Raw genomic sequence first — 12,076 nt, 5'->3', positions numbered from 1 at the left:
TCAGGGGCTTAGGTTGTTTTAGTCACTTGTTATTTGGACAAATCACAATTTGGAGAGCGGGTGGAGCTCCTCTTTCCGGTTCCACTCCTAGCATTTATTCATATCTTCTCTTAATATGTATGGACACAAAACTTAATCGAGCATCTGGCCAATTATGCAAGACATTAGTTCTGGGTTAAAAGAGATTTGGGATAAATTTGACATACCACAAGACATTTCCATTAAAAGTAGTGTCCTATTTCTTCTGCTATTTAGAGGTAACAGATGGTAGCTAGGAAAAGCTGAACCCTTGAGAAACTCTTGAGGAAATTACGAGACAAAAACAGTCATTTCAGGATAATTCCTCTTCATTTTGAAGCGTACACAGTGATGTTTAGGCCAAAACAAAAGCAGCGGTGCATCTCTTTCACGCCATGTCTTCTGTTTGAGGACAGTAAATCTTGTGATCCCACAGAGAAAAGTGTGAGGAAGGAATGATCAATGAGAGCCATCACAACCACTCAGAACCAAAACAATCCAACTGAACACACTGAAAAAGTCCAGCTCTGACCCATTACGACTGGTTTTCAACCATATTGTTTTTCTTCACTTCTTCTACTGTAGGTTTGGGAATTGCCAAGGACCTCACGATACGATGACACTTAGGTGCTGATACGATATGTATTGCGATTCTATATTGTGATTTTATTGCAATTTGATGTTTCAAACATATTGCTCACCATATGTCTTTTGCAGAGGGACAACAGAGAACGAGTTTTGATCAGTCAGGGAAATAAAAGTGCTAAAACATATTGTCTCATTTAAAAAGAATACGGAGAACAAGCTATGAAAGAAAATTACTGGAGTTTGTGCATATACAGCCAACTAGCGCAAAAATAATACTGCGAAAGTCAAAATGATACATTGTCAAAAATAATATCCCGATATGCAACTATCAATTTTTCCCTCATCACTATTCTACTGTTGTATTTTTCATATCACGGGTTATGTGTAATCTAAATGCTTTTAGCTGTGGCGACAGGTTGATAGTTTATGTTTCAGAGTGTTTGAAGTTGATATTTAGTGTGTGTCCCCTTTCTGCTCCACTTCATACTTGATATCATCTTTAATAATATAAATTTGAAGCTGATTTAGAAGACTGTCTTTAACTCCAACATGCTCCGGGGGACATTTCCTGCCAGACACATACTTTACAAAAATGAAAAGTCTGAAGAAGCCAGAAGGAGGTTGGGATGTGACCCAGTTAGGGAGCTTGCCACTGGGGAGCGGGAAGGACTGTGACAATCAAGCTCCAAATCTTATTTGGAGGCTACACACATACAGTTACAGACACACCAGTCAAAACACTGATGGCAAACACAGATGGGCCAGCCAAAATCACTCCATCTGCAGGTCACTCCAAAAGACCGATACACGTACAATCATGTGCACAAATCAAATCCAGTTTTATTTGAATCCTACATTTATAGCAGTTACCCTGGCCTAAACTCCCAAAAGAGGCAGACAATTGTGTCCTGCACGGGGGTGCCACGCCTGAACAGTAAATATCAAATTAAAAATACAGAATAGCCTCTGAACAAAACCATCTATCCCACATTGTCACTCCACATTCTGACTCCAGCATCCCATCTTCCACACTGTGCCCATCACGCCACTGCCTCTGCTCCTAGTCAATTCTTCATCCTCTTCTTTTTGTTTCCCTCTTCTCTTGCCTCCTCCACCTATCCCTGATGCTCTCGTCTCAAAGTGCTGCCCCCACCCCTATTGATGTTCCTATGTCTTCCTCAATCCCTTCTTTATATGCTCAGTTTTTTTCTCTGTTCACCACCCATTATCGATGCGCTCTCCATTTTGCTCAAAGTGCTGTACAGTGTCTCTGTCTGGAGTTTGTGTATCTGAGGGTATGGTGTTTGTGAAAGACAGAGTGTGTGTATCTAGGACTACGTGTGTTTGTAAGACGGTGTGTATTTCAGTTGGATAATGGCCTAACTCTGAGTCCTGGTTTTCTTACACTACAAATGAGCAAGCATTAACCAAATTGCCTTGACCACACACACACACACACACACACACAGCCCTGGCATAGAGTCCCCTGAGGGTAGAGGGAGTAGAAACACAAATTACCATTGGATAAACAAGAGATCCAGAAGTCTGGACACACACACACACACACACACACACACTGAACGACCACACCCTGCTAGTACACACACATAGTAGACTGATCGCAAGACACACCAGGGAAGCGCTCCACCCGGGTTTGTCTGTCAGTGAAAGAGGGAAAAGAAACAACAGAAGTCTGGGGGAACAACACAGCGTAACTTCAGATTTATCCCTCTGTTATTCTGTTCATCTTTTATTCAGACAGCAGAGCAGGGGGAAGTCTTTTCATCCGAAAAGATACAACCATCATCTGCAAGCAGAGGGACCTCCAGGCATGAATAAAACAAAAGAACTAGAAAGGTAGATTTTGCAAGAAAAATTGTGTGACTTGCTTCAGCTGTCCAAATGTATTTTTATGTCAGTGGGAGAAGTGTAGAAGTTAAAATTGATAGAGGCTAGTGTTTAAAACGTGAGACTAGTGTAGTAGCAGAGGTAGTGACTGTATTATAAACAGTAGTGGAATAATATATTTTAGTTGTTTATTAACAGTACAAGTAGTTACTTCAGTAGTGGTGGAGGGAGGACGGATGGAGGGAAGGAGGGAGTGATGGCTGAAAAGATGTAAGGAGGGAGGGCAAGGAGGTATAGAGGAATGGAGAGGGAGAGAAATGAATCAAGAGAGAGATTGAGAGCAGAATGGAGTGATGGCGGGAAGGGAGGTATGATAGAGCTCACTCCGTCTTCCTGGCTGTTGTCTGTACATTATTGAGGTTCTACAGCGAGAGGTGAAGCATATATAATTAATATGAGGAGGAGACTGAAAAGGAGAGATGAGGATATTTCACCACACACACCGGTGAGAGTTGAACCTCGGCCAACACACACGGTTGTGAGGGTCATGGAATTTTGGATGACAGTAATTGGCCAGCCACATTTTTTCCCCCCTCACATTTTCTCCTCTCCTTCGCTCCTGACTGCATGTGCTGCCATAGAAATTTAATTAATACATTATATTTCTATGTTTGCTGCTGCTGCATTGTGCGGGGCGTTGCCTAGGCAACCGAAGACTCATTCGCTAGTTTCATCAAGGCGCAACAAAGTTTCATCACATTGTTAAAGGGATAGTTCACCCAAATTACACAATGACATTGGTTTGCTTACCTTGTAAGCAGTATGTGAATTAGGTGTGACAGCAATCCATGCTTTGGTTTAGTTGCCCTGGCACTGTGTCCACATGCTGATCTTTTAGCGTTTGTGGCACAAACCCCAATCAAGTCATGGGACCGATATTTGCATTTTCAACGCGTAATTTTCCAAACATCTATGTGACTCTTGAGCTTCACAATCAATTTGAGATACTTTCAGATTATTTGGACATGATGCACAAAAAATGCTAATATCAGTCAATTGTGAACTATCCCTTTAAGAGTCCATATTACTGCATGAATGCCTGGCTATCTTCTGCCAGCTGTTCCCCCCCCAAAAATGGTTATGTCACCGTTAAACGGTAATTGTGCCAGCCCTACACACACAAACACTGAACTGCTGCTGTTACGGCTGCTCCATCTAAACCAACCCAGGCGTCACAAACACACATTACATCAGAAGAGATGTTCATATCTTACGCTTCAAGGGCCGAACCCCGGCATGAAATTTGCGCATGTAACCCGACTTACACAAAATTCTCCTATTGACATCCATTCATGATTGACAAAGCCAGGCAGTGTTGCATCTCAGGATAGGATCATTTCCATCCTAGGCCCACTGATTTAACGAGTTGGCACTTCTACGGCAATAATAGAGTTCAGAGTTGTTAACAGCTTCAAAACAAACTTTCCACACCTATGAGCTTGTTCAGTGGTTGGATGGATGGTGCTAAATGGTGTTTATTAATTTAGCTTCAGGCCGGTTCAGAGAAAGGCTACAGCTAGCTGAGAGAGAGAGAGAGGGAGAGAAACAGAGGAGGAGAGGAGAGGAGGAGGAGGAGAAAGGGAAACATAACAGCAGCACCTCCGGGCACTACAACACCTACCTGCTTGCAGACAAACTAAACCACACCTCCACATGCTCTTGTTAAAGCCTCCAATATACATGACATCTGAACGTCCCTGAATGGAGATCGAGACCATATGCATTTCCATAAATTACCACTATATCAAGCTTTGGGAGAATGAGAGTTACAGATGATACATTTTCTGCACTATTTTGTGCAGCACCTGAACAAAGGGGATACAAATATGGATATACCGCCACACAGGCACAAACGCACGCACACACACTTTGAGTGTTTAATAAGTGAAGCTACACTTGTAGTACAACCAGGAGTCGTGGCTTATGGAGTGGACACAGGGAGCCCCAGACGTCACTTAGCCAAAGGTCACTGTTGATGGGACACTGTAGCAGTACATAAACATGCCACTTAGAAACAGGTACACTGTTACACATACACAGGCCAAATGCTACCTCACAGACTGTTGCATACAATTTTGCCAGGTGACACACAGAGGACACAAACAGGGTACACTTGCATGCACACACAACATTATTCAATTGCGCAGGTGAGACACTCACTGGCATGCTAATGTGTTGATTGTGCAGTCTGATGAGGTCTGGAAACACCAATGTTTAAAATATTTAATCGAAATAGCGATTGAGGAGCAAGTGTCTAGTGTTAGACTGGTGTCAGTCTAGGCAGTTTAGTGCAGTTTGTCCATTCTACCTCAGAGGTCTACTCATTGTCCCCCTGTTGATGTATGTCTGCTGCTTTTAAACAGCTCCCATTGAAGTGGCTTGAGACCTTGTCTAATGCTACGCAGGGCGGTGCATATGCGCAGTTAATCTGTCTATTTAATGGAGGCTAGGGAAAGGGTTTCCGCCCTGCGACGAGCAGCACTAGAGATGTGAGCAGGAGTGCGTGTGGGTGTTTTGCTACACTCTAGACTAAGAGTGCTCTGACTGGGCCTTGTTCCATTCTATTACTGTCACACAGGTGGTAGGGGGCTGTGTCCCAGATCACACAACTACTGAAGCAAACCCACCTGCTAGAAACAACGCTTGAGTGCACAGAGAGGGAGAGAGAGGCTGTGCAGGTGTGAGATATCCCCGTGTTGGACTGGGGATCTAAGGCAGAACATTTAGCGCTCTTCTACACTTAAAAAAACGAATATGATCTCCCCTTGCTGGCTAGCTAGCAGATCAACAATGTGTGTGTGTGTGTGCGAGAGAGACAGAGAGAGAGAGAGAGACAGAGAGAGAGAGAGAGAGAGAGAGAGAGAGAGAGAGAGAGAGACAGAGAGAGACAGAGAGAGACAGAGAGAGACAGAGAGAGACAGAGAGAGACAGAGAGAGAGAGAAAGAGAGAGAAAGAGAAAGTGATAAAGAGAGAGACAGAGAGAGAGAAAGAGAGAGAGACAGAGAGAAAAAGTGAGAAAGAGAGAGACAGAAAGAGAGAAAGAGAGCGAGAGAAAGAGAGAGAGAGAGAGAAAGAGTCAGACTGAACACAGCGACCATCCTTCAAGGGAGCTGCGCTGGAAAAAGCAGTGCCAGCTGTGTGTGTGTGTTATAGTGCTGCTGTCTCTTTGTGCTCGGCTGTCTTACCCTCAGGGGAAACATCAGGGGTCTGGGCTGAGGTGATAAGTGCTGTGGGACACCGCCACAGTGCCGACATAAACAAACATGCAAACAAAACCATGCGAGCACGCACATACACTCACACACGTATACACTCGTTCCCACACACCCCTGTGCGTAGATGCGCACCAACACACCAACTTATCCAACCTGTTTAGGAGAGTAAGCGGGCGGTTGGTAGAGTCAAGTCATTCTTTAATATATAGCGTTATTATTTTACCCACTGTGAACCACCTGTGGAGCCTGCAGAGGAACCATGATTGTCCACAGACACACAGCGGGACGGACACACGTAAAACGAGAAACATGGCTCAGAAAGTTGCCAATGGTTTGAAACAAAAACCTAATTACAACACGCTCTGCAGTGGGGAGAAAATGCTGTGGTTGTAATTTAACGGGACACACTGTCCTCTGTCTCTGTGTGTGAGTGTGTATAGACTCACCAGTTTCTTCCTCTTGTCCTGTTCTGTGGGAGGCTCCTCATCGTCAGTCAGCTTGGGTTCCTCGAAATGGCTCATCAACATACAGCTAGCAGAGAGAAACACACACACACAGTTACACATGGACAGACAGACATGTACCAAGATATACATGCACCCTACGCACGCATACATACACGCACCGCACACAGACACATGTACAATGCGCCAACACATATGGCCCAACGGTAGGCCCATGAATCATGCAGCCGCGTGATTGATAATGCAGTAGTGAATGCATCATAGACATGGTGACTGTGATGAAGAGTCTTCGAGGGGAGAGAACCTTAGGGCATGACATCATCTAAAACGTATGATGCACTGACGACACTGCGGCATCACTCTCGTATATCATACACACCATATATCGCTGCATACACAAACATTCACGCATTCATTCACATACATATTTACACACAAAAGTATTATACCGGTGATTCTCATGAAACCAGTTTTAAACATGTCTATAGCAAATTGAGCTACAAAACCATGATGCATCTGCATATATCAACTAGCATTCTGAGGACTAAGATGTTTAGTTTCTGGCAAAGTGTCTTATTATAAATACATTTTATCCCAAAGCTCTGGTAATTTTTATAAAATGTTAAATTAGAAAAACCTAACATGCATGAACAAAACACAAAATGTTGCTGTTGTTTGTCCATAAATCATAAAAAAGGTTATAATAGTTGAAGTTTACATTAAACTATAATATCTATTACGTACAAAGTGTCTGTGGACACTGTCAAGTTTCTGTAAAAATGGCAATCTAGAGAAGTAGTAGAACTTCATTTATTTGCTTAATGTATATGCATTCAGAATGAGGTTCTTATTCTCAAACACCCCTTTGACCCCACTTCACCTTCGCATTACCGAAAAGGCTAAAGCACAAATTGGGTAAAGATGTCAAATACAATTTGATTATAATTGTATAATTACATTTTTAATATTTTCATTTTAAATGGTGTTTAACTCAGGCTTTAATTAGTGGAGCAACATAAAAAATATATTTGAAAATGATTAAATATTTTTGGACTGTCACGGTAATGAGAACTTTGTGGAAATTGTGGTAAAATGCATAATATCTGATCGAAAAACATAATAATTATGAAATAGATAAGTACAGATCTAATCTCAATGATCCAAGAGGCAATGTCGTGAAAATATGACAAGATTTTTGGGTCAAATGTCAGTTTTGTGAGAATGAGCCACACATGGATACGCACACACGCATACAAAGACACAACCATGGTGGTGACAAACTACCCAGTAATCCCTCACTATTTGCATCAACTTTTTATTTCCATCAGTGTGTCTGCTTATTGCATTTGCAAACAATAAAAGCAAGAAACCTTCCATTTGCTAGGATGCGCAGAGCTGATTCCTAACAACTTTCAACAACAGCCAAAATAACTCCACGTGCCAGTTTGCTGTCTGGGCGGGGATCGGTAGCGCTAGGGCTGCTATCATATGTCTGGGGTAAACACTATTACGCTGTGCACCATTGTTCCCTGTGCCATTTCACGCACCATTAAATCCCCAGATTGGCACAGCCACAGAGAGGTGTTACGTTGAACCACCACACCTCCTCTTCATGGGATTACATTACTTTATCAAACTTTCTCTCTAGGCTTTTGGGGTTTGATGTCTTTCAGATTCCTACCGCTGATTCTTATTTCATGTAGGCGCCCTCAGATTTCTAACCATAGACACCGTGGTTCTTGCATTCTGTTTCTCACGTTCACACAGTTTAAATGATCAGGCTAAATCCATTTTGCGTCACATGTATTTCCATTTCTGTCATCAGTTCTATTGACTGTCGTTGTGGTCATGCTATGGGCAAGCTATGGTCATAATGTGGTTGTGCTGTGGTCGTGTTCTGGTTGCGTTCAGGTCAGACGTACTCTTTGAGGGTTCCTGTGTCGGAGTCTTCTGTCATCACGTCATGCAGCGCCTCCACACAGATGTTGATGATGCCACAGAACTTCTCCTGGACCACACTGGAACACAAAAAGTCACATTAAAGACAAACTGCATCAACACACATTCACAACAAACTGCAAAACAACAACGAAAACAAGACCATGAACAACAACCATTTAAGATAACTCTGTTGTTGTGTTCCAGTGTAACACACAGAACATATCCACACTGAGACACAATAAGAGACAGTTTCTTCTGGATCATCCACAGTGTCCGGTATCAAACAGGTGGATCAATGGTCCCTTTGAGAATTGTGTGTGTTCCCGCGTGGCTCAGCTGGTAGAGCATGGCACTTGCAACACCAGGGTTGTGGGTTCGATTCCCACAGGGGACAAATATGAAAATGGGTGCGTGCTCAGCCCCCTCCTGTACTCCCTGTTCACCCACGACTGCGTGGCCGTGCACGCCTTCAACTCAATCATCAAGTTTGCAGGCGACATAACAGTAGTGGGCTTGATTACCAACAACGACGAGACAGCCTACAGGGAGGAGGTGGGGGCACTCGGAGTGTGGTGTCAGGAAAACAACCTCTCACTCAACGTCAACAAAGGAGATGATCGTGGACTTCAGGAAACAGCAGACCCCCCCTATCCAAATCGACGGAACAGCAGTGGAGAAGGTGGAAAATGTTAAGCTCCTCGGCATACACATCACAGACAAACTGAAATGGTCCACAAACTTTTACAGATGCACAATCGAGAGCATCCTGTAGGGCTGTATCACAGCCTGGTACGGCAACTGCACCGCCCTTAACCACAAGGCTCTCCAGAGGGTGGTGCAGTCTGCACTATGTATCACCGGGGGCAAACTACCTGCCCTCCATGACACCTACACCACCCGATGTCACAGGAAGGCCAAAAAGATCCTCAAGGACAACAACCACCCGAGCCACTGCCTGTTCACCCCGCTACCATCCAGAAGGCGAGGTCAGTACAGGTGCATCAAAGCTGGGACCGAGAGACTGAAAAACAGCTTCTATCTCAAGGCCATCAGACTGCTAAACAGCAATCACTAACTCAGAGAGGCTGCTGCGTACATTGAGACCCAATCACTGGCCACTTTAATAAATGGATCACTAGTCACTTTAAATAATACCACTTTAATAATGTTTAAATATCCTACATTACTCATATCATATGTATATACTGTATTTTATACATTCTATTGCACCTTGCCTATGCTGCTCGGCCATCGCTCATCCATATATTAATATGTACATATTCTCATTCACCCCTTTAGATTTGTGTGTATTAGGTAGTTGTTGGGAAATTGTTAGATTACTTGTTAGATATTACTGCACTGGCGAAATTAGAAGCACAAGCATTTTGCTACACTCGCATTAACATCTGCTAACCATGTGTATGTGATCTATAACATTTGAGTTGATTTGTCCCAGAGTCTGTTTGGGCTATTTATTTCTTGACACGCTGACCAATAGAATACATAAACTTTTCTACTATGGGGGATAGTAGATTGACATAGGCTAGTAATGTTGCTGTTCATTACTCGTCTTGTTGGCTGAGGAAAAGTAAAATGGACTGTTACGTCACACAAAACTTGAAAAAGCCATAGATCCACATGGGTAAAATCATCGAGGATAACACACAAAGTCTGGGATTTTTTTCCATTATGGTCCTCAGAATATGGTAAGGAGGAACACACATGGTTGCATCCTCGACTTGGATGTTGTGTGAATAATAATTCAGAGGCGAAAGAAATGCAAACCTATTTAGGAGGGGGTGCTGGCTAGCGGAGTAGAACACTTGAAAAATTAAAGGAGCAGCAGCACACTCTAGGAGCTCAGATGCAATAATTTAAAACCTAATAATATCCAACGTTTCGACAGAAAATATGTCTTCGTCAGGGTTAATAATTACCATAATCTAAATGTGATTTGTCATTCTGAGCACCTTGGGTGGATGATCAAATTAGCTTAAGCACCCAATGCATATGGGTCCGGAAGATTTCTCCAATGTCCGGTAAATTAAAAATGTTGCCGATCATGTGTGGCTGATGTCACAGAAACGATATTGAAGCGCCATGTGTGAAGCGCCATGTGTGTGCCAAACATGTACAGAGCATTTGGAAAGTATTCAGACCCCTTGACTAGCTCCACATATTCTTACATTACAGCCTTGTTCAAAAATGGATTAAATAAATAAAAACCTCCTCAATCTACACACAATACAGGTTTAGAAATGTTTGCAAATGTAAATATTTAAGTATTTATAAACTGAGCTCAGGTGCATCCTGTTTCCATTGATCATCCTTGAGATGTTTCGACAATTTGATTGGGGTCCACCTGTGGTAAATTCAATTGATTGGAGATGATTTGGCAAGGCACACACCTGTCTATACAAGGTCCCACAGTTGACTTTGCATGCCAGAGCAAAAACCAAGCAATGAAGTTGAAGGAATTGTCCGTCGAGCTCCGAGACAAGATTGTGTCGAGGCACAGAACTGGGGAAGGGTACCAAAAACTATCTGCAGCATTGAAGGTCCCCAAGAACACAGTGGCCGCCATCATTCTTAAATGAAAGAAGTTTGGAACCACCAAGACTCTTCCTAGAGCTGGTCGCCCTGCTAAACTGAGCAATAAGGGGAGAAGGGCCTTGGTCAGGGAAGTGACCAAGAACCTGATGGTCACTGTGACAGAGCTCCAGAGCTCCTCTGTAGAGATGGGAGAACCTTCCAGAAGGACAACCATCTGTGCAGCACTCCACCAATCAGGCCTTTATGGTAGTGGCCAGACGGAAGCCAATCTTCAGTAAAAAGGCATATGACAGCCAGCTTTGAGTTTGCCAAAAGGCACCTAACGGACTCTGACCATGAGAAACAAGTTTCTCTGGTCTAATGAAAGCAAGATTGAACTCTTTGCCTGAATGCCAAGCGTCACATCTGGAGGAAACCTGGCACCATCCCTACGGTGAAGCATGGTGGTGGCAGCATCCTGCTGTGGGGATGTTTTTCAGCAACAGGGACAAGGAGACTAGTCAGGATTGAGGGAAAGATGAACGGAGAAAAGTACAGAGAGATCCTTGATAAAAACCTGCTCCAGAGCGCTCAGGGCCTCAGATTGGGGCGAAGATTCCCCGCCCAACAGGACAACGATCCTAAACACAGCCAAGACAATGAAGAGTGGTTTCGGGACAAGTTTCAATGTCGAGTGGCCCAGCCAAAACCCGGACTTGAATCCGAGCGAACATCTCTGGAGAGACCAGAAAATAGCTGTGCATCGATGCTCACCATCCAACCTGACAGAACTTGAGAGGATCTGCAGAAAAGAATGGGGGAAACTCCCCAAATACAGGTGTGCCAAGCTTATAGCGTCATACCCAAGAATACTCAAGGCTGTAATCGCTGCCAAGGGTGCTTCAACAAAGTACTGAGTAAAGGGTTTGAATACTTAACGCAAATTTAGGTTTATTTTTTTGTAACAATTTCTTTAAAAAAAAACGTTTTCTTTGTCATTATGGGGTATTGTGTGTACTGTAGATTGACGAGAAAAAACGAAACAATTTAATCAATTTTAGAATAAGGCTGTAATGTAACAAAATTTAGAAAAGGTCAAGGGGTATGAATACTTTCCGAATGCACTGTATGTGAGCAAACGTGAATGTCTACATGGAGAACAGTGATATCCCCGGGGACCATGGGACATACAGTATCAGTCAAAAGTGTGGACAAACCTACTCATTCAAGGGTTTTCCTTTATTTGAACTATTTTCTACATTGTTGAATAATAGTGAAGACATCAAAACTATGAAATAACACACATAGAATCATGTAGTAACCATAAAATTGTTAGACAAATCAAAAAATATGTTATATTTGAGATTCTTCAAAGTAGACACCCTTTGCCTTGATGACAGCTTTGCACA

At 43.1% G+C, this 12,076-nt stretch overlaps 1 protein-coding gene across 1 annotated transcript in view; it reads right to left on the bottom strand.

Moving 5' to 3' along the window:
- ipo11 (importin 11) overlaps window positions 1-12,076 on the bottom strand; it is a 252,986-nt gene that overhangs the window by 39,253 nt on the left and 201,657 nt on the right. Inside the window, exons 27-28 of the mRNA XM_014171158.2 lie at window positions 8,117-8,212; window positions 6,177-6,261 (exon numbers count right to left, since the gene is read on the bottom strand). Of these exons, the coding sequence (XP_014026633.1) occupies window positions 6,177-6,261; window positions 8,117-8,212 (181 nt within the window). The remainder of the gene's footprint in view (window positions 1-6,176; window positions 6,262-8,116; window positions 8,213-12,076) is intronic.

This window comes from Salmo salar, chromosome ssa24, assembly GCF_905237065.1.
Source record: "Salmo salar chromosome ssa24, Ssal_v3.1, whole genome shotgun sequence".
In the NCBI taxonomy this organism is placed as follows: Eukaryota; Metazoa; Chordata; class Actinopteri; order Salmoniformes; family Salmonidae; genus Salmo; species Salmo salar.
The sequence above is the reverse complement of the archived record's forward strand: the minus strand, read 5'-3'. Positions and strand labels throughout refer to the sequence as shown.